Source organism: Argiope bruennichi, chromosome 1 (genome assembly GCF_947563725.1).
Source record: "Argiope bruennichi chromosome 1, qqArgBrue1.1, whole genome shotgun sequence".
NCBI classification, from domain to species: domain Eukaryota; kingdom Metazoa; phylum Arthropoda; class Arachnida; order Araneae; family Araneidae; genus Argiope; species Argiope bruennichi.
The window spans coordinates 4,412,589-4,434,874 of NC_079151.1; the positions used below are offsets into that span (position 1 = coordinate 4,412,589).

Consider the following 22,286-nt stretch of genomic DNA (forward strand, 5'->3'; position numbering starts at 1 on the left):
AAACCTAAATGTTCATTTATATTGGGTTTATTGTATTGTATTTTGCATACTTATATATCCAGTAGTTTGAATTTAGTTATTCTGTAGTATTTAGTGTTTTCATTGTATTTTAATGTGTATTTGAACTTTATGTATCTATTCTTTAATACTGAATTTTGCATTTGTTAATTTAACTTTAAATTTAAGATTTATTGTATTTCTATATGTATTGTGTGCAACGTCTTTGTACTTTTGACAGACAAGAGGTCGGGCCGTATGTTCACACGAATGTCGCTTAACGCCAAACTTGGCAATCTTAAAATTACGGCAACCCCTTTACCCGCCCTTCCGGTCGAGTCTTTCAGGGGTTCATTAGAACGTTGACCCGCATCGGCTCCCCAGCCCCCTCAGAAGCTGTAAACAACTTCAGTTTGTAAGGCTTAACAAAGCCAACCGCAATGCAATACCGCAATCAGTCTTGTATTATATGAACTACTCACCTCAAAAGGAGTGTATATAGTGTAAATGAAGAAGTTTAAGCAAAAGTACAGTCCACTGCTCACTTCGAATCACCAAAATTATTTTAATGGGTTTTTATTAAAACACGGTAAACACCTTGTGTGTAAAGATGAATCTAAATGCCGAATATAACAAACGGAATGGTACAGCAATATTGGCATGGAGTTTGACATCTTGTTAAGTGTGTAAAACAAACGAAATTATTTTGCAGGACCGGAGTGCTGTGCCCCTGGACAGTCAAAGATGGCCAGGAGCCGAAATACCATACGTCATCGACAAGTTCTTCAGTAAGTACATATATCAAAGACTGATAACAAAGGATATTGTTCGTTCGAATGCGAAATGCAAATACAGTCAATTAATACGAAGTTTCAGACACATGGTAAATGCAACATTATAGGTCATTTAACACGTTGAATGCTTTGTGGTTCATTCTGGTGACTAACATTGAGTTAGCCCGTAGCGCCAAGAAGGTCACTGGCAAAGTCAAGATGACTAGAAACACATAGTTTAAGCAAATGTTCAATATCCTTAAATTATTCAATTTTACCATCGTTACTAAAATGGTGCAAGAAATTAATGCAATATAGAACATAAAAGAATCGACTGCATTTCAGCGCCATGCCCAGCCATCGGTGACATCAGTAAAATAAATGCATTGTGGATAATTACAAAAATTATTTGCCTGTTGTAACTAATATTTGACCAAAATATTCAGTGTTGGCCAGACGGGCAAGCCATGTGAAATTAGCATGATATTCAATATTTTAAATATGCATAGTGAATATTACACCGCATGATACAAAGGAGATTCAAATTCTATAGAATAAAATGCTACGTTTTATAATGAATGCGGCGCCATGGTAGGTGGGGAATATTGTGGATTTGACTAAATGGAGGGTTATATGCAGGAATTTCTACAACCGGTTTAAGAATCACCCTATCCCAGTGATCAGCTGTTCGACATTCTTCTTCCACATTGAGGGGAAATATGCTTGTCCATATGCAATTACGAAATGATTGCGACACTCAAACCAGCCTAATTTGAATGAGTCTAGGCTAAAATCTTTTTATCGAAGTCTTTTACTGAAAGCTCACTGGTAAACCCCTCTCTAAGCAGCCTCTGTAACTAAACATAAAATGTTCTTTCATTCCCTTCTTACTTTCTTATATGCGAAGTATAGAGAAAATACTGAGATCGTCAAAAAATTCGAGCCTGAGGTTCAACGAATCTCCATATTTCAGTTTTCCTTGAGTTGGAGAAACACATTTTTGGCATTAAGTCGGTCTGTAATAAAACGATTTGAGTTATACCGTAGAAATTTGGTATATGGTCTTTATACCAAATATGTAGATTTCTGTCACAATTGGAGCAAAATCCATTCGAAGAAGGTCCGTCTGTTTGGCTGTTCAAATATAAATGAACACAAGAATTTCAAATATTAACGACAAATCGAATAAAGTTCGGTACATATATTTAACATCTATAGTGTATACCTCAATAAAATTTTGAGCAGAATCTAATAAAAGGTCTGTCTGCATTTTCGGAACCACGATAGCTCAAAAGTGCAGTGATTTAAATATGTCGGACATGGGATCTTTGTGACTGCGACTGTGTTAAATTTGGTTTCAATCGGTTGGGACACACACATTCAGTTTCCGAATATCATTCACAGCATGCGAGGGAAATCACCAAAGATCACACGATAGATTCAATAGAAATGCTAAAGTCCCGCCAACGGTAAATATTTCGTATTCATCGAGAGCCAATGCTGTGCAAGGCTTTTTCCACTTTCTTCCTTTTTTTGTGTGTGTGTGAGGGAATAATACCTTTTTGCATGAAATACTCATGAAAGCTTTAAGGAAACAACCGCCGCTGATATACATGAAATGAATGCCTCGCTTGTCAGAAGTTTAGAAAAATAGCCAAAATCTATAAATTTGCCTTTTAATATCTCAGCAAAGTTTTCTGGCAGAAGCGTGAAACTTTATGTCCTTGTGTTTAAGAAAAGCCTTTTAGTCATTGGCACTTTTTTGCCAAGGGAACCTTATAAAAATGTATTTTTTTATTTTTATCCCCCATTTTAACATTTTACTATACCTCTTTATAGAAGCCAAAGTATCCTCATACATTTAGTTACTTTATCTGATAAAACTTTACAGTTGGAAATATGTGTCTAATTGCAATAGTTAGGAAATAAAGGCCCATTCCTCTTTTCTGGGACATCCTGAAAACAAACATAGCTTTTATAATTAAAACTTCCATTTGAAATATATTTAAAGCGTTACACTCCCGGTCTGCTAAAAAGGTTGGAAGAACTTCAAATAGATAGGCTGCGCTCGTGCATCAGAAATTTGGACTTTGTTAAAATAACAGCTTTGTTAAAATTCAAATCGTATTGCGATGGCAGATAAATGACTGTTCTTAGGAAAAAAATAACGAAGCTTCAAAAGCTGCATACATTCCGGGTTAAATTTTAGTTAGCAGCTGGTGTTCTGTCAAAATTTTTGTTGAATGGTTTTTTTTAAAGGGGGAAAAAAAGGAAATAAATCCATTAATGAAACTGTTGAAGAACATATAGTACACAGCTTATTAGAACCATTTCATAACATTAGAAGGAGCATAACCACTAAGAGCTATATCGCTAAAATGACCTCAAACTTCACAAAATAATAAACTTGATCTCTTTGGCACATACAAATCGCTTTCAAGCTCAAACAGGAAAAACCAAACCGCATTTCATTCACGTTAGTTCCCTCTAACGGACATACCAAAGAAGGGAATGGGATGAAAATACATAATGAAATGACAAAATAAATTATAAAAGCTTGTTTTGGAAACGAATCTTCAAGAAAATGTAATTTTTGACCATTTAAAAGGAGTAACCAGAATGACTGCTCATAGCCGTTCTATGAAAAATATTAATTTAAAATATTTTTTGAATAATTTTCTCAATACGTTCCTTTTGTCATTCCTATAAAACTTTTAAATGGTTAAAAAAGAAACGATAAATTGACTCGCAATAGACTGTGAGATAAGAACGTCGGGGAAAGTTGCATTCATTTTTCTAGGATGGAGAATTAAATATTAAATTTCTCTTGTTTTTAGCACTTTTTACCCTATTTCAATATTCAGAATCCAATGAATTGTCTTTCTGAAATGTATACTTTCTTGAATATTCTGCAGATAGTAACAATTATTTATTGGAAAGCCAGTTTTGCTAAGAAAGGCTAATGACTCTTAAATTTTCAACTCATTTCAGTGATATTTTACATAGATATTTACATACACGTAACAAAATATAAATTCACTGAATTCAAAACGTTTCAATCAACAAAAAATATTAATTCAATTGATTAAGCAGTTTGAAAAATATTTAAAATGAATAATAGAGCGATTATAAAAGTTAATTATTAATACTGAAAATGTAGCTAGTACAATTAAAAAATTATTTTAAGAATTATTACTGGCAAGCCAAAGCTTACATTATATATATATATATATATGATTCCCTTAAAAGGCCTAGAAGAAACTCAGTACCAGACCCCAATACCACCCTGGAAACAAGATCTGTTTACTTCCTTCAGCCAAAGATTATTGACTGCATTTCATGATCTTTCTAAAAATTTCAAGAATACGTTTGTTAAGATAAGGTTAAAATTTTATTTTATATTAAAAGTTGTCTGAAACAACCTTAATATCATTCGAATCTAATTTTTGTAGATAGCATTCTGTATTCTTCAAGTAAATGATCTGTTGCATTTCAAAAGAATGTTTCTTTTGTATACAAAAAAGGAAACAACTGAAATCAAAATATTCTTTACAGCTCCAATAATGACGGACGCTTTGAAAGTCGGTATGAAACACATTTCTTCCAAAACCTGCATCAAGTTTGTGCCCCGAACGAATGAAAGAGACTATATAAGAGTTTTCTTTGGGGATGGGTAAGATGAATTCTTCAGAATAGAGTTCTCTTTTATAAATCAAAAATGTTAATTCGTATAAATAAAATTTTATATACCTATGTAGCGGATAAAAGCAAATCTAAATTCTGCGAGCTGCATCTACCAGATGCCGGGTGCTGTTGGAAATAATTCAGTCTTCAACTAGTAAATTAGAACATGTTTTTCCAGAACAGCCGCCTAGCATATATTCGTGATTGCTTCACTCTATTTATATGTACATAATGATGTCACGCAGCAACGTCACAGTTCCAGTTATACAAACGTGGTGGCATGCAGCACCATTCACTTACAAAAAGAATTTTCCTTCACAAAAACCGAGAAAATTTTAAAAGGCTTTTTATTGGATGCTTCTTCACAATTTCTTACAACAATAAATTCTAAAATCTAAAGATGTAATAATACATGATGTAAAGATGTAATAAGATATAATAAAATTTTCTTGAATTCTTCAGCCTCTATTAATGCTATTTGTAATTTATACTCGGCATGAAAAATTCCGACGATCTTTTGATGTCAGAATAAGACGCTAGAAATATGAAACGACTTCCTTCCACAGTAACAAGTGTCGCTAAACATTTTGTGAGAAAATTGCGAAGTGAATAGGCCGCAGAGTCAATGCAATAATTTGCCTTTATATCATTACAATAGTATTAACACTGGAACGAGCTTCTGATGCTTACCCGAAAAGAAAACAAGGTGCCGACATCCTCGCATATCATTCATCGTTAACGGAGAACTTCAGTGGAAAATTTCTTTTATAAATAGCCATAATTTTTTTTTTAATTTTGAGATAACAACACGTGGAAATGGAAACTTAAAACCCTATCAAAACACAAAATATGTGCAAACAACCTATTTCGTGAATCCCCCCCCCAACCCTACCGCCTAAAGGCACTGGGGAAACCACTGTGAAAAAGCCACGATTGTCGGGGATAACACGGACATCCTGGAGTGCTTATGCTTAGTACAGTAGGCGCTCCTACAACTTAAGGACCCTAAAACGCAAGCAGGCGCTTGAAACAGACCGACTTGGAGGTTGTAGGAAAATTTCCAAAGCACCCCAAACTGCCCGGTTGGAGATGAGAGCGTTAAAATTATTCTTCTCCATACTTATTCTACATATACTACGAATTCGACAAATTTTCATGTGTCTAAAAATAAAATTTGATCTCATAATATCTATAAATTTAATTGAACTTTTAAGCGTGGATGTCTTGCACGTGTGCAGAGATCGTCCGTATGCTTAGCACTGTGCATTTAGAACCATCTCAAATATAATACCCCAATCAGTGTCCAGGGTTTCTCAAGACTGATTGGCCCAAGATTATGAAAATGTTTATAGTTCTAAACTATTTTATTCAACTTCATAAATCAATCAGATTTAATATCAGAAGATAGAAACGTTCATTTACTTATTTAAAAATTGAAGTATCAAGAATATTTCTCAGAATATGATTCCTTAGGACCAAAGGATTATATGAAATTTAGACTTCATAATTTTTGATTATATTTGTAAATCGAAACAAAATATAATATTGTTATTCAGCCATTTAAATCCTTTTGAAAGTAAAACTAAAAACTGAATTTTATGATGAATCTGAGAAATTTCTGTTGAACAATTTTTTTTTTTTTTTTTACAATTATTACATAAATTGTGTAAATTATTCTGTAAGACTTAATAACAGAACATAGGACTTAAATGTGAAGGACTGTGTTTTCAGTGCTCATATTAAAAAAAAAATGCTTGGTTTCAGTATTAAAGATTTTTTTATATTCATTGCAGTTTATTCTTTTACACTTTAATTTAAAGTTGAAATTTTACGAGAGCTGACAGAAAATAGAGATATACATAGCGCATTACAACTTAAGGTCTTTATAATAGTATGAGTGAATTATATGACTATCAAAATTTGAAGCTTAAAAATATTTTGATGAAGAAGCTATTAAAAGACCAGTTGCATAAAATATTTAATTGAAAAATTTAACGAACATTAAAACTAGCAAACCAGCTGGTCGCCAAAGGCGGCTAGTTATAAAATAGATATCAAATGAAATATATTTCTTTCCAGGTGCTATGCTCACTGGGGTCGGATCGGCGGAGAGCAGTCGGTGTCTCTGGGTCTGGGCTGCCACGATATAGGAACCGTCGTTCACGAACTTCTGCACGCCGTCGGATTTGAGCACGAACACAATAGGTCGGACAGAGATGACTATTTAACCGTGCACTGGGAAAATATTGACGTCGGTAAATGACTTTTTCCTGGTTTGAGCTCGAGAAAAATTCATCTGTCTGCAAAAGTAGAAAGATAGTAAAAATATTTATTTCCATACATTCCAAAACGAAATAGTATGCAATATTTGAATTCAATTGCTCTTTCTTTGTCAACAAACATTTGGCTGTCATAATGACTGATATGATATTCTGGTCAGAAGGTTCTTTGGATTATGTCGGTTAATAGGCGCACCCTAAGCAACCCCAGAATGAATCCATTACGTTTCTTCTTGCTTGACTGTTTTTTGATTATCATCTTTTCCTTTCTTTTTTTTACTTGACTTGTAACAGAAATTTGCAACTAGCCTTCTATTCATTACTTATTGGACCGAGTTTTAAAATTTCCTACGCTGGTTTCTGCTCGATGCCAGCATAATATTTCAGAATGCCGTCCGATTCCCTGCGATCCAGTGAAGCGATTGATTTTAACTATGATACTGAAAGTGCCGTTGGATAATAAATGAGGGAAAAAATAATGAAATGCCAGAATCCGTGGTGTTTATAAAGCCGAGTTTCGAAGATAATGAAGGTAAAAAGTGAAGCGGATGAAATGATTTTTTAAACATACTTTTATTAATGCGTGCGGCAAAAATTTCTTAGAATCGAAAAGACGGTCAGAAGAAAATCTGAGAATGCCGAAAACCATGCCATTAAACCCCGACGAATGTCATAACTGAACAGCAGTTAAAAGCTTACTTCGTGTTCTCTCTAATGAAGCTCCAATATTATCTCATTTTTAAAGATAATACGAAAGATGATTTGAATGGTCATTGTATCGCTCAAAATTTTTATAAAAACTCCTGCTATTGTTTAGCAAAGTATACTTAACTTATTTTTATAAACAAGAGATGTTCCCTTGTTTTCTCGAAATGATTCATTAAGCTTTCAATGTCACTGTTTTGACGATTTCAAGACCCGGATCCATCAGTCAGTTTCGTGGCGCTTTCTTAAAGCGGCCTTTGATTGGATCAAAAGCAAGCATTTCAAAACTTCGTAACTCGGACATTTTAATTATAGAAGAGTAGAACTTTTTTTCCCACTCTTATATATATGAAAAATGTCGCCTTGTAATGTTTAAAATATTGTCGAGAACATTTTACTAAATGCTAGAGAAAGGAACAGGGCCGAGGAATTTAGTTAGTTAGTTGGTTTTTATAGCGCAGGGACCAGATTTGATCATTCTGCGCCAAACATTTGTTAACCATGGCTTTCGAGTTAAAAATTAAAGCATTTAAGAAAAAAGATACAATTAAATCTGATGTAAAATTTGAATATCTTTTTAAAAAGTAAAAATATTTGGATGAGGGTTATCTCCTAAAATGTCATTTAAGTTGAAAACAGTTGCTATAAAATGGACTTGTCGTTGTGTACTAAAAACTTGGCATTCACACAGAATATGCTTAACCGTTAAAACACAATTGCCTTTATCACAAAGTGGTGCATAATCAGAGTGCAAAAGATGTTTTTGGATCAAATAGGTGTGGCCTATTCGAAGTCTCGTGATAATGACATCTTTCTTTCTAGTTAGAATTTTACTTTTGAAACCCTTGACAGATGGCTGTATTTGAAAACGTTTATTTGTAGATAGCTTTTCCCTTGTAGCTCGCCAGAATTTACTTTGAATTATTTTTATTGCTTGTAATGCATCGGATAATGGAACAAAATTTTCCTTCAGCAGGTTGAGCTTTTTGCTGCCTTGTCAGCTTTTCCATTTCCCCAAATTCCAACATGCGCAGGAATCCAAGAGAATTTAATTGCGAAATTATTTTTTAGCGAATTATATATGTGCAAACTATTTAGAACTAAGGGGTGATTTTCCGATGATATATTCTTAAAAGCTGCAATACTACTTTTAGAGTCAGTATATATAATAAATTTAGAGGGGGATAAGGTTGCAATTTTTTGAAACCTTAGATGTATTGCATAAAGTTCGGATGTAAAAACAGAATAGAAAGGGTGAAGTCTTTTGGATATTACTACATTACGAAAAACTGCTGCTGAGCCAACATTATTACCACATTTCGAACCATCTGTATAAACAGGTTGAAAAGAATGATACTGTTGTCTGTGTTCATAAAAAAATTTCTGAAACATCACGTCTGATATTGATGGTTTCAGGAAGTGCATAAAATCATCTACAAAACTGAAAGACGACTCCTGCCATGGAGGTGGACCACTAATATTTACAACAATCCGGAAGTCTTCAGTTTTGAATGTATATAATAATACAGTAATCTTTCCTATACGGAATCCAAAAGTTGGTGTAAAAGACAATCTTCTAGAGATTAACGATCCATATATAGGATTGAGAACCTTGTTGCATAGTGGGTGGTATTCGACACGTTTAATTTTATAAAAGTAGGATAAGCAAAGTCGTTTCCGCCTGAGTTCCAAGGAGGGCTCACCACTTATAACTTGTAAACTTTGAATTGGCAATATTCTAAAAGCTCCTGTAACTATACGAAGTCCTTGATTACGCACTGAGTCTAACAATTTCAAGGTAGATTTGGCAGCTGAGCCATAAATTGGTGCCCCGTAGTCAAGCTCTGAGCGTATCAGTGATTTATATATCTTCCTCAAAGAGACTCCCCAAGAGGTGTTTGATAGGACTTTTGTAATATTTAGCGTTTGACGGCATTTTCTTTTCAAGTTTTGAATATGAGAGCGAAATGTTAATTTGTTATCTAATATCACGCCCAAAAACTTTTTCTCACTAAGTGTGGAAATGACCGACTCATTCAGTCGGAGCTCTGGATCTGTATGAAGGCCACGTCGCTTGCCTTCATACAGGAATTCCGAGGAATTTAGATTTCGTGATATTTTTAAATTAAAACTCATTAACTAAAAAATAACAAAAATATTGATATATCAATTTTTAACTCAAATATAAAATATAACTATCCACTTTATTTAGAATATTTTTTTAGAATGCAAGTATATAACAATGGCTCATCAATGAATCGTGACAGTAGCGTAGCTTGTGGAGGAGGAGTGGTAAGAAAGTACACGCGCCCAGATGAGAGTCTTATTGGGTGCCATTAGATAAAACATCGTTTCATTTATGGTATGTTTTTAAATTAAATATCATGAATGTAGCAAAAAATATAGAAAAAAGAAACTACTAAACAGAAAAATTATATCATGCCCCGGACACCTGTTGCCCACTATGCCACTGAATCATGAATAGAAAGGGAACCATGTGTATTAAATATGATTGAAATTTTAATTTACTTGCAGGATCCGGATCAGTGTCTCGAGATTTTCCTAGTTTAATTGCAGCTTCCATATTTTTTATTTAAAGAATACTACTTTTCGTTATATTAATATAGAAAGAATATTAACCGTGAATTGGTATCTGGGAGTATTTCTTTAACGTACATTCACTTTAGACCACAATTTTTTTTTTATTTGCAGAACGATGTTAAACAAAAATAAAATAATCATTTAAACATTCCAATAAGGTTCAACCACTACCACACACATTCTCCCTCTCTCTCTCTCCAATGGAGCAATACTACGACTAAGCCATTCTTCAAGTTGATTTAGTTAAGGTATTTTTAACTTAAAATCATATCGATGAATTACTTTATTACTTTTGAAGTTGCTTATGTTTTTATTTATTTACTAGCCGCCTTCAGCGACTAACTGTTCACCTGAACTCTTTATATTTAAAATGATTGACAAAACCAAAGAGCCAGTGCTTTAGCCAAAATCAACGTTGTCACTTTTATTAGTTTTCATATCATATGAAAGTCAATTGCTCAATGTATATCAATAGTAGTTTTCTCAATCACCGTCCATTTTCAGGAAAAATCTCAAAATCCCAACTTCAGTGTATAAGCATTTAATTTAATATCTAATGTATCGATTTTGACAATTTTTATTTCACATGAAAACTCATAGGTCAAAACCCTAGATAGGTTATCTCCGTTTTTATTTTCGGGCGACATGGCACACTAAAACAGCGGTTGCAACAGGGCATATTTCGCAACTTTGCAGCCATGTAAAATGCTTTATCATTTAAAACAGTGCTTTCTTTTGTTTTGATAAAATCCAGTTCTTCAAAGTTGATCGCTGTGACTATATTAATAACATTAAGCCGTCGTCAATAAGGCTAGTATTAACAAAATTTATTTAGTCATGTTAGTTAATTTTAATGCGTTATATCTTATAGAACAAAAGTATAGTCACAATAATATGAGTAAAATAAAATTATTATTTTGAATTATGCTTACAAAATAAGGATAGGACAATCTGAATGGTTAACTGTCTTCAAAGTAGATAAATCGCAAATTATTGAGGAAAATTGAAGAAATCGGCCCAGTATTTGACGTTGAGAACACTATCACAGTTTTATTTTGAAACATACGCCGTAATGTAAAAGATTGTGGATGATCACAGATAATGTATCTGCATGGCATGAGCTTTCATACGAAAGCAGACTTCTGGGAATCGATTCTATAGTTGTGGCTGAGAAATTTTGTCGCATGTTTTCCTCATAGAGAAGGCATAGCGATACTTTTTTTATTTCATTCTCTAGAAAATGGGCTGCGAAAGAAGTCAAATGATCCTTTAATGCATATCTAGAGGTTATGAGACAAAAACTGGTGAAATCGAACCGGATGGTTCGACGTGTCGATTGGTTCACTCATTCTTCTTAGCATTTTAAATATGCATTATTATACCCTCGGATCTGTCTTTTTTTTCATTGGTTCGATATTTAGGAAAATAACGGTAAATTATATATATTAGCGCATCATACAATTTTTGAGTTCTTATTTGCAACCTCTTAAGAAGTTTCAGGACCTTCGTTTCTAATTATTAACCCTAATTAATTATTATCCTAAACTTTTCCAATATATGTCATTTTCAATATCTCTTCTTAACGCATGCATGTAAAGAAAGCTCGGAGTTTACATTTTAGAGCTTGAACATCGGAAAAGAAGTAAAATTAAAATCGGAAACTTTAAAAGACTGCCCTTCGGTTTTATTAAGCGAAAATAAAACAACATATAATTTGAGATGTGAGAATGACTGTCCTTCACAAATATCTAGAAAAATACTTGCATGAGTTTCGCTGGACATACTTTCGTGAGAAAATAATTTTCTTTATTTAATTTTCGCATTAATTCTTTCAAAGTTCATGCTGGAATCAAAATTACGTTTGAGACAACAATAGCGATCAATGGGGGAAGTTCATTCTAGATAAGAGAAATGTAAAGAAAAAGTAAAATATGATAGAAACATTTTTAGTCATAAAATGCGAAGCTAAATTGAAATGTGCATTGACATGATTTAAAATATATCATTTTGAACCGATATGATGGAATATATAATAGCACAATAAAATGGGACAAATATATAAAGATAAATAAAATTTTATTCAATGAACTTGTTGCCACCTTACTTATGCCTTGCCCTTAGTTCTTGAGAAGCAACAAAAGTTGTTTAATATATCAAATAAAAAAATTCTTAAAACATAATTTTTAATCTAACTTCATTTTCAAACTTCAAGCAAAAAAATAAATAAAAATAAGGCCAGATTTTTAAGTTTAATGTCCGTTTGCTAATTTGTAGTGTTTTTGTGAAATATAATCTGTGGTGAAGCTTTATAAGCCAGATAACAGCTCCTGGACAGGAGTGATCACTTTTGTCTAGTGGTCATGTTACTCGGCTACGAACCATAAGGTTACGATACTCGCTATTACCAAATCGCAGCAAATCTTAACACTTTTTTTCTGAAATTTTAAAGTCATACCATTATCTTGTAACCATCCAAAATAGTGGCCTTTTAGAAAGTTTTTGAAAACTTTTCATAATTTTGGCGTGATATCGGACTTTAAACTTAAAATATTAGCACAAATAGTAATCATATAAATAGGAAGATAAAATTCTATCTTTTTTTTTTTTTTTTTTTTTTTTTGCAACTGTGTTGCCAACGAAACAAAATAAATGAATACTAAAAAAAACCATTTTGCACGTACCACTGCAAGCTCACATTAAAAAGCAGTCATTAATAAAACATACGATATGCCAACTGGGCCCATTATAAAGTTAAAGCTGCTAAATTATGATAAAAATTAATTAAAACAGTAATATATATTGCAACAGTTTTAAAAGAAAGTGATTAAACGCAAATTACTGTACTCACGTATCAAAAAGTCCTTATTTTTCCTGGATCAAGCAAAAGTTTAAACTGTCCAAAGACAGCATATTAACTTTGGTGATTAAACAGTGAGAAAGGTTTAATAGTTAAACAGAAAAGGAGAATTCACTTTAAAAAATACATTGAATATCAGAGAAAAATTATACGAATGAATAAAATGATATGAAAAAGATATATTAATTTTAAGATGGAGTTGAAAAAAAAATGTGCATTGATATTTTCCGAAATCATTTAATAACATTGCCAATCCTTTTAGATGCTAAGGAACATATTAAAAAAAAATTTCGTTCGAATTCTTCAAGAGGCGTGGCTTCAAATAAATATTCAATTTTATATACAGAAGATTGTGTCTCTGTTTGTACCAACTATTATATAAAAGGACGACCGGTATTTATAGATACTCTTGCGAGGTTTAGAGTAATTTAATAAGTTAATACAAGTTCAAAAGCGAATCACATGACTTGCCGATGTCTAATGAGGGACGCCATCTGTCTGGAGGAAAATATCTACAAATCCTGCATTGTTTAAAATATATACATATATGCATTATTTACTTTAAGTACAACTTTGTGGTATTAGTTTATCATTGTGAATTTTATAGACATAAAAGTGAAATTTGAAACTTCGTTTCCAGGTTTTGAAGATTCCTTCGAGCCCCTGATGCCCCACGAAGAGCGCCTCATCACAGATTTCGACTTTGAGTCAGTGATGTTGTATGGTAGTCATGCATTCAGCAAGGATCCAGACCTCAAGACGATGGAAGCCTTGGACGGAAGACACATGCCAGAAGTCTATCACAAGAAGGGACTATCAGAAGACGACATTCAGAGAGTGAACATATTGTATGACTGCTGAATGCTCCCGTGTTAGAAAATTAAAATGGCGCTTTGGTCGAAAAACTGAAAAGTTAAATAAATTAAGCAAAGCACTGTTTCGCAAGTTTATTAATTCACCGACAGAGGGCATTTAATGGCACCGTACGACTCTAAATATAGGATGAAAACCAATTGAATATCCTGACAAGCGAGCATCGTGCTACTTAAAATAGGGACAAAAATCCGAGACTTAAACTGAAGGGAAGTGTGTTATGAATAACAATGGAATATCAATCCGACATGAGTATTTGATTTCTTTAAGTATTTTCTGAACTTTTCCAATTCTAATTCCGCCGATAAATGAGCATATTTCTTAAGCTCACTGATTAAATCCAAAATTAAATATTTGCATAGATACAGTTCTGATATAAAAATTACCTTTTTTCTAACATACTGCAGGCCTTATTGTATAAGGATATTAAAAAGTCGAGGGGATAAATTTCCCTGGGTTTTTATTTTATTTTTCCATATAAAAAGTACAAAAGTTTTTCGAAAAATTTTACTTGCATAAATGAAATGCAGCATACGATCCTCCCACCAAAGTTATAAATCTATGACAAATTTTGGACGCAGTTGATTTAAGAAAAAAAAAAAATGCGTCATGCTCCTAAATACAAAATGTGCTACATTGTGACAGTGAACTGGTTCCTGTTCATGTTAAAGAGAGAAAAAAACAAGTGATATAAAAAAAATTCCTACTTAGGTCAACAAAGAAAAATTTTATTTTAATTACTATTTATTAAATAAATATCAAAAAAATTATTAAGTATAAAAAAAAAACATTGATTTTTGTAAGAATTGAGATCGCATTCTTCACCTCCACGTGAAAAATACTGAAATCCTTGCATTTTACCGATTGAGCTACTACCTATTGATTTCAATCTTCATTACAAACTACTTTAACTGTATTTAAAGTATTAAAAATTAATTAAATTTAATAATTAATGAGTTAATAGTTGAAAAAACTGTATTAACATCAAGTGTCCTCCACTATAAGTTTAAAAAAAATGTATTTGAACTTGAGTGGATGAATAAAAAGTATTTTATTAACGATTGAAAATTCGAACAAGATATATAAACAAACACACATAGGGAGAGTGTGAAGGAATTGAAAAAAGGCACGAGGGATGCATTTCATCTAGTAGCTCTAAATCATGGTTAAGGAGCACTCCAGAAAAAATGAATCACTTAACAGGTACATGGACCAAAAAACTCCGTATTAGAATTAATGGGAAAAGGGACTGGATTCGAGCCGGTTTGAAATAAAACCAGAAATTAACTTAACCTCTACACTGAAAGAAGCTGGAAAGTGACCATGGACATTAGATTATCTGCTAGAGTCACTGATAAAAAGTATATACTTTTTTTTTATTTACTTTTAATTTGCATAACCTCAAAATTCAATTGATAATATGCCAAGATCTGAAGATATTATAATGTGGACGTCTGGTCAAATACACAACGCATGCTGAAGATTCCTGCTTCTTTCAATAACACAAGCAATTCCTATTTTTCCAAGAATATTAGATGAAAAATTCGCAATTTTATATATAAGTTTTGCAATTTAAGCTGAAATTTAAATTGAGTTTATTTTTTGGAACTTCAGAGCATCATCATTTGTGAAAGAAGAAGAAAATATTTTCAAAATTATTCAGTTTAAATTAGATAAAGCAAAGCTTGTTATTTAGAAACATAACAGAAATTATTTTGTTATTCCAAATAGATTATTTTTTAAATTGAAATAAGTAATAAAAATATTCCTTTAACTCGATATTTGGGTTAAAATCTGTAAAAAATTTATTTTTTTATTACTAAAAAAAGAAAATACTGAATCTCTTATTGCTGAACAAAATGCATATTGTACTGAAAGATTTGAGTGTATATATTTTATACATTCAGAGCATTGTTTAAAAACGAATAATTAGCTGTCTGGTAATCGCTTTGAAGGAAATACTCTACAACTGTGTTTCTAATATGTTCAAGAATTGCACTGCTTTTAGATTTCATTTTAAGAAGACTCCAAGCCCTAATGACTAAAGTGGAAAAGACCCTACAAAAAGCACTTCAAATCCATGCCCTCTCTCGATTTTATTTCAAATTGTTTTGAAAATAACTATCCGTTTGTTATCGTGTAATGTGAATTCAATTCCTTTTTGAATATAAGTAAACAATTTTACGGCAACCGCTATTTTCTTTTGCTACTATATTCTTTTTTTTCATGCTAAACAATTAAAATAGTAACATTTTGTGCCGACAGTGGGAGCAAACTGTGCAACGCATCGGAATCTTCTCTATAAATACCGTTCTTTTTACATTTTTTTTTCTTCAGCTTTGTTGCTGAGTGACCATCTGTTTCTGGTCAGTAAAACGTCTACCAGTTATTGAAATCCTTGTGTTTGATTAATAATGTCTCGGAAACTTGATTTATGCCAAACTTTCATAGGCCAAGATTGGTGGCAATCGATGAATTACCCCAAACAAATCTTAAATCAGAAATTTGCTACTGTTTTATGTCATAAAGATTTGTCAAATTCCGATATTCACGAATACAAAGGGTTCAAGATCCGTCCTCGAATGCCTGCCAGTGTGAAAGCATCTGGTATATCTGAAGTGAAAATAGACGAAGATGGGTTCCAAGTTTCTCTTGATCTTGATGATTTCGAGCCACAGGAGCTCAAAGTGTGTACGCTGGGCAGATTTGTTGAAGTTCATGGCAAACAGGAAGAAAAGAGAGATCAGTACGGTTTAGTATCTAGAGAGTTATTTCGTCAATATATGGTGCCTTATAACTGCGATATTAATGCTATTACTGCCTCATTTTCTGCTGATTACAAATTAAAAATAAAGGTGCCTAAAGGGAAAAAAGAGCATGAAATACCAGATTCTTTGGTGGTAGTGCCAGTGACGGAAGGAAGTGCAAAATGCGTAACGAACCTGGAGGCCGATAAATATATCGAAATTGTATATCGAGATCTAGCTCGCGGTGGATATGACCAGCTTCTGGTGGCTTACGGGGATGCCAAATCGGCGGAAAAGTCGCAGGCTGGCATGAAAGCCAAGCCTGAAGGCAAGTAGATGTTCGACGTGTAAGTCGAACCTGCAGTGAAATAAGTTAATGTCATCAAAATCAAGTTTAAAATATTTTTCGAATTACTCGAGAAAAAAAAAATCACTACCACGATTTGGATCACAGAATAGGAGGTTGAATAGTTTTATGTATCGGAACTCCATTTAAAAATCGAAATAACATCGCCCAGGTTGCGATTTTTTTTTTCTTCCTTGTGACATTCCTGTTGACATTCTTCAAATAATTTTGAAATTTCATGAATTCCCTTAGATGTAGAAATTTCATAAATCCAACCTTAATTTCCAAGTAGTGACGCAAACTGTAGAGCTCGCCTTTCTGATTTTATGTGAAACTTTTCTAAACGACGAAAATTTAGAGGAATTATTTGAACATTCTACTTGTGAGTTAAAATAAATACCTTATAAGTGGATGGACATTTTGTCTTTATTTCTGTTCATATGAGAATAAAAAGAACATCTTTTTAGGTTCATTGCTATTTTAATTTGAATGAAGACTTAAATATCATTCTGTACTTCGATATTCGTGTCCAACAATTTTAATCAATAAAATTAAATATTTTGCAACAATGTTGTTAAATATGCGATAATTGAAAAAGTGTTCTATAGTATTCTTGTAAATCATAGTTTTTTTTTTTTTTTTTTTTTTTTTTTTTTTAAATAAAGAATTTGAATTGTCAAAATGATTCAGCTTTGTTCTCGCGTCTGTTGCTTCATTCAAATTGAATATACAAACACTTCCTACTATACGATTCTAGAATTTTTTTAAAATTCAACAATGTTTTAAATTTAATAGTTAATGAGAAGTTGATCTTTCATTTTTGATGAATGAAAGTATCCGCAATGAGCCAAGATATTATAACAAGAAACCACTTGTTGCTCAAATAGCAGATACTTCCAAATAGTTCATATACATATATGGGTGATCATAATGGAAAAATAATTCAGATATGTATATTAACCCTTCGAATTCTCATATTTGCTCTCGTACACCATTTCAAGCAGTGATCATTTCCCGATTTTCATTTTTAAAGAGTGGTAAGAAGATGTGGAGGAATTTATCGAGGAAATTCCACTTGTAACGATTATATATATTTATTGTTCTAAGATGCAAAGAAGTCCTTGTGTCAGTTGAATAATTCTGTACCTTTCCAAGTGCAAAATGTTAAGCTACTGCTTGCTAAGTGTTGTGTCCAAATAGAGCTCAAGCTGAAAATTCTGCAAATCCAGATTCAATTCAAATCTTTGTGTAGTGATCGCGCGTATTCGCGCTCACGTTTCGACCGCCGCGGACATTCCCGGGTCCGAAAGTCCACTTTCGTCAGCAGGAAAGCACAGTTAATTGGCAAGATGGAATTGAATGATCTTTTTATCAGAATCGTGAACGGACAAAAGTTTTAAGTTGAATTCTGAATGAAATCCAATCGCAAAACTCAAAAATGCAAAGAATTAAATGGATGAAATCGGGCATATAGTTTTTCGCCGGAATGGCGGAGGTGCATAAAACTTTGCACAAAATTCGTCAAAGCATTGACTGTCTGTCCGTCTATTTGTTCACGTTTTGAATAGGATAACTGAAAAGCGCCGTAAAAAAACTACATAAATGAAATTTGGTATAGGGTCTCGATTCACAATTGTAAATTGACGTCAAATTCTGAATGAAAACTCTGGAATCTTAACAGAAAACTAGATATCGGTACATGCAAAAGGAGTAAAAAGATAAATGAATGAATAAACACTTGTTTTCTTATGCGTAACTTTTTCTTACAGATACATTATTCTGTAATGAAAAGTAACTTTGCTTGCTTGAGTAATAGTTAATAAAGGGAGTCATTTCTTATAAATATGGAGCAAGATGTACTTCCTAGAAGAAATAATTTGCTTAATCCTTATACATAAATTTCTTAACCACTTAACTGTTTTATTTTCTTTACTATCTAATAATATCCTTTTATTTATTTTAATTTATTATTTACTTTATTTTAATATCCTTTTATTTTGGGAATATCTTCTTATTTTGATTCAAATGGAAATCCATTGAATACTTGACTTATCTATGTATTCGAAGTCATTTTAATATTGAATTATAATCGTTATGAATGGTTTATTTTTTGTTTACAACTATCAAAATTCGATAAATCGATGCATGTGTGGTACTCGGGCTAAGCAGTTAAATATATATAAAAAATAAAAATGAACAAATGCATCTATTTGAGCTTTTCCAAATTTTGAAGATACCGTGATTTTTTTTTTTTTCTTACAGAATCTTAAAATTATACGTATTCTAATTTTTCACTTCATTTTCGTGTTAATTTGTACAATTTGGTTTGATATAGCAGCAATATATAAAGTAAATATGAAAATATGCCTCGAGAAGGTCAGGAAAAATGGGCAGCGTAAATACTAAAATCGCAAAGATTCGTCCTCCCTTTGGCAAATGAATAAGCGAACCGCTGCTTCAAATAACCTCGGGTATAAGATAGATCGTTATAAGATAGCCTTAACAATGAACAGCACAAACATGCCATCGATGTCACAAATTGAAGGAAAATCAATCACATACTGAAAAGGCTTTCCGTGGTGGTAACCATAAGAAGGACTACTTCTGGTTCCCATGTTTTTTCATTGATGTTACTGTTGGGTTAAAGACTAAAAATTTTTACCGTTACTTTCTCAAGTGACATTTTATTCGTTCTTTTTTAAATTGTGAGGGTAGCTATGGGGGGGGGATATTCAAATGGTAACCGTCATTATTCTTTTACTGTTAGTTGTTTCCTTGATTCTGTTCTGGTGGTCGTTATTTTTCATCTCTTCAAAGTGGAATGTCTGGAAAATTTAGTATGCGTTTTTTTTTTTAATTGGAGCAAAAGGGTAAGATGGTAGTTATTCAGAGGTGTATGCATGATGGTTTAATTAGTTCTCGGTATGTTTGTCCTGTTTGCATGATTTGGTTTGGTTTGATGTTTTATGGCACAAGAACCAGTAAGAAGGTTATACTGCGCCAAACAAGTTTATTTCTAATTCAAAGTTAAATAAAAACAGTTTCTATAAAAGTGATATAAAAATCATTGATAAAACGATGATAAATTACAAAAAGTCAAAACGAAGCCAAAATGGTAAGTTCAAATTAAGGAATAAAAACCTATAAATTTTAAAAAGACAAAAAGGTTCTCATGTGGATCTCTACCAAGCAACAAGGGCAGTCACCGCTATTGTTTTGAAGTAAAATAAGCTCTCAGCATTTAAATAAGGGCATTCAACGAGGATATGATAAACTGTTATTCCACAGTCACAATGTGGGCATGTTGGCAATTGATCATTTAATAACAGATGTCTATGTGTGAATCTAGTGTGACCAATTCTCAGACGAGTTAAAACTGTGCCATGTTTTCGATAATTCAAAGAAGGCCAGTTTTCTATGGTAGGCTTGCAAGTATGAAGTTTGTTTAGAGTTTCTGAATCCCACTGTGTTTGCCAGTTTTTGTAAAGACAGATTTTTGCCTGTTTCTTCAAATCGCACGCAGGTATGGGTGTTTCTAAAAAAAGAGTTGCGGATTTGGCACTCTTATCAGCTTGCTCATTCCCACATGAGATGGTATCCAACAGAATGAAATTGTAAGGCACGAGAGATAATCTTATAAATCAGTCTAAAATCTTTAAAATATTTGGATGAGCATGATTTCGGGGCAATTTTAAAGACTGTAAAACACTTAAAGAATCAATGTAAATAATACAGCTTCCACTACGTCTATTTAAAATTTCTAATAAAACATGCAAAACTGCAGTGGTCTCAGCAGTAAAAATGGAGCAGCATGAAGGAAGTTGAAAACATGACATTTTATCTGGAAAAACCACAGCAAATGAGGCATGGGTAGATCCTCATTTGATCCATCAGTGTTAACAGGAATGAAAGACTGATAATAAGACCTGTGTTCGAGGAACAATCTTTGAGAAACAATATCTGCTGTGTCCGATTTGTTAAAGTTTTCAAAAGGGTTAAGAAAATAAAATGTATGGATTCTCCATGGGGGGATACTGTTAAATGGATGTGGGGATAATTCTAGATGGTTCATATTGAGTTCTGATAAAATAGTGCGCACCCTGGTTAAAAATATAGGTTCAAAGTTCTTTCTAGCTTCTTGTAAACGAAGGAGAAAAGGTCGAAGTTTAAAATCGTAATATCGATGGCAAGGATGAGACTGAATTCTAAAATAATAATGTAAGGAAAGCATTTGTCTTCTAAGGTGTAAATCTGGTTCGTAACACTCAACATATAAGCTTTTAACTGGAGAGGTGCGGAAAGTTCCAGAACATATTCTAAGAGCTGCATGGTGAACAGGGTCAATTTTTTTCAGTATGCTTTTCCTAGCTGAGCCATAGATTGCGCACCCATAATCTATTTTTGAAAGGATGGTAGCTCTATAAATTCTCAGCAATGAAGTTCTGTCAGCTTCCCAAGATGTATTAGAAAGAACTTTCAAGATATTTAAAGCCCTCTCACATTTTTTTCGTAAAAAAGTTAGGTGGGATTGAAACGTCAGCTTTTTGCCCAAAGTGATTCCTAAGAAACGAATTTCATTTAGAAAAGGAATTTTTTGATCATATAGAATAATTTCAAGGTCTGGATGAAGATTTTACTTCCGACAAAAATGTACTCCCGCTATTTTTGCCGTTGAGAAAGTGAAACCATTTAAATCTGACCATTGTTTAATTTTGTTCACAGCCGTTTGCAGTTGTCTCTCTATAAAACACATATGATTTCCCATACAAGAAATGTATTGGTCGTCTACATAAAGGTATCCTTTGACATATGGTGGAAGCTGGTTTAACATGCTATTAATCTTTATAATGAAAAGTGTGACACTTAAAACACTGCCCTGATTGGGACACCTTCTTCTTGGGTGAAAATATCAGAAAATTCATGTCCTAGTTTAACTTTAAAATGTCTCAATCGTAAAAAATTTTGAATAAAAATTGGTAAGTTTCCTCGTAGATTAAAGTCGTAGAGATCTTTCAGGCTTTCGTAGGCTTTTTCGATATCGAAAAAGATGGCCGCCAAGTGTTTCCTCTGTAAAAAAGCAGAACGAATATCATTTTCTAAACTTAAAATATTATCTAAAGTTGATCTTCCTTTTCTAAAGCCACTTTGGAATTGACTAAGAATTTTGTTTGTTTCCAAAAAGTATATAAGTCGTCGGTTAATCATTTTTTCTAAGACTTTGCACAGACAGTTTGTTAAAGCTATTGGGCGATAGTTCAAAGGATTCGTGGGATCTTTATTGGGCTTTAAGATAGGAATAATTATTGCCTGTTGCCAAGAAGTCGGAAAATATTGTTCCTTCCAAATTCGATTAAAGAGACACAACAAGTTTTCCTGCGATTCGTAAGTTAGATGCTGGATCATTGCATAGCTGATGTTATCTGG

The 22,286-nt window shown here is 32.8% G+C and overlaps 2 protein-coding genes across 2 annotated transcripts in view; both read left to right on the top strand.

Annotated features, from left to right (window-relative positions):
- LOC129965785 (astacin-like metalloprotease toxin 5) overlaps window positions 1–13,836 on the top strand; it is a 30,033-nt gene extending 16,197 nt beyond the window's left edge. Inside the window, exons 3-6 of the mRNA XM_056079969.1 lie at window positions 710–785; window positions 4,326–4,443; window positions 6,534–6,709; window positions 13,537–13,836. Coding sequence (XP_055935944.1) covers window positions 710–785; window positions 4,326–4,443; window positions 6,534–6,709; window positions 13,537–13,757 — 591 coding nt within the window. The 3' untranslated portion in view covers window positions 13,758–13,836. The remainder of the gene's footprint in view (window positions 1–709; window positions 786–4,325; window positions 4,444–6,533; window positions 6,710–13,536) is intronic.
- A 2,347-nt stretch (window positions 13,837–16,183) lies between these two features.
- LOC129962094 (alpha-crystallin A chain-like) lies at window positions 16,184–16,852 on the top strand. Its single transcript, XM_056075820.1, has one exon. It carries the CDS (start codon window positions 16,184–16,186, stop codon window positions 16,850–16,852), a length of 669 nt encoding a protein of 222 aa, XP_055931795.1.
- Window positions 16,853–22,286: the final 5,434 nt, after the last annotated feature.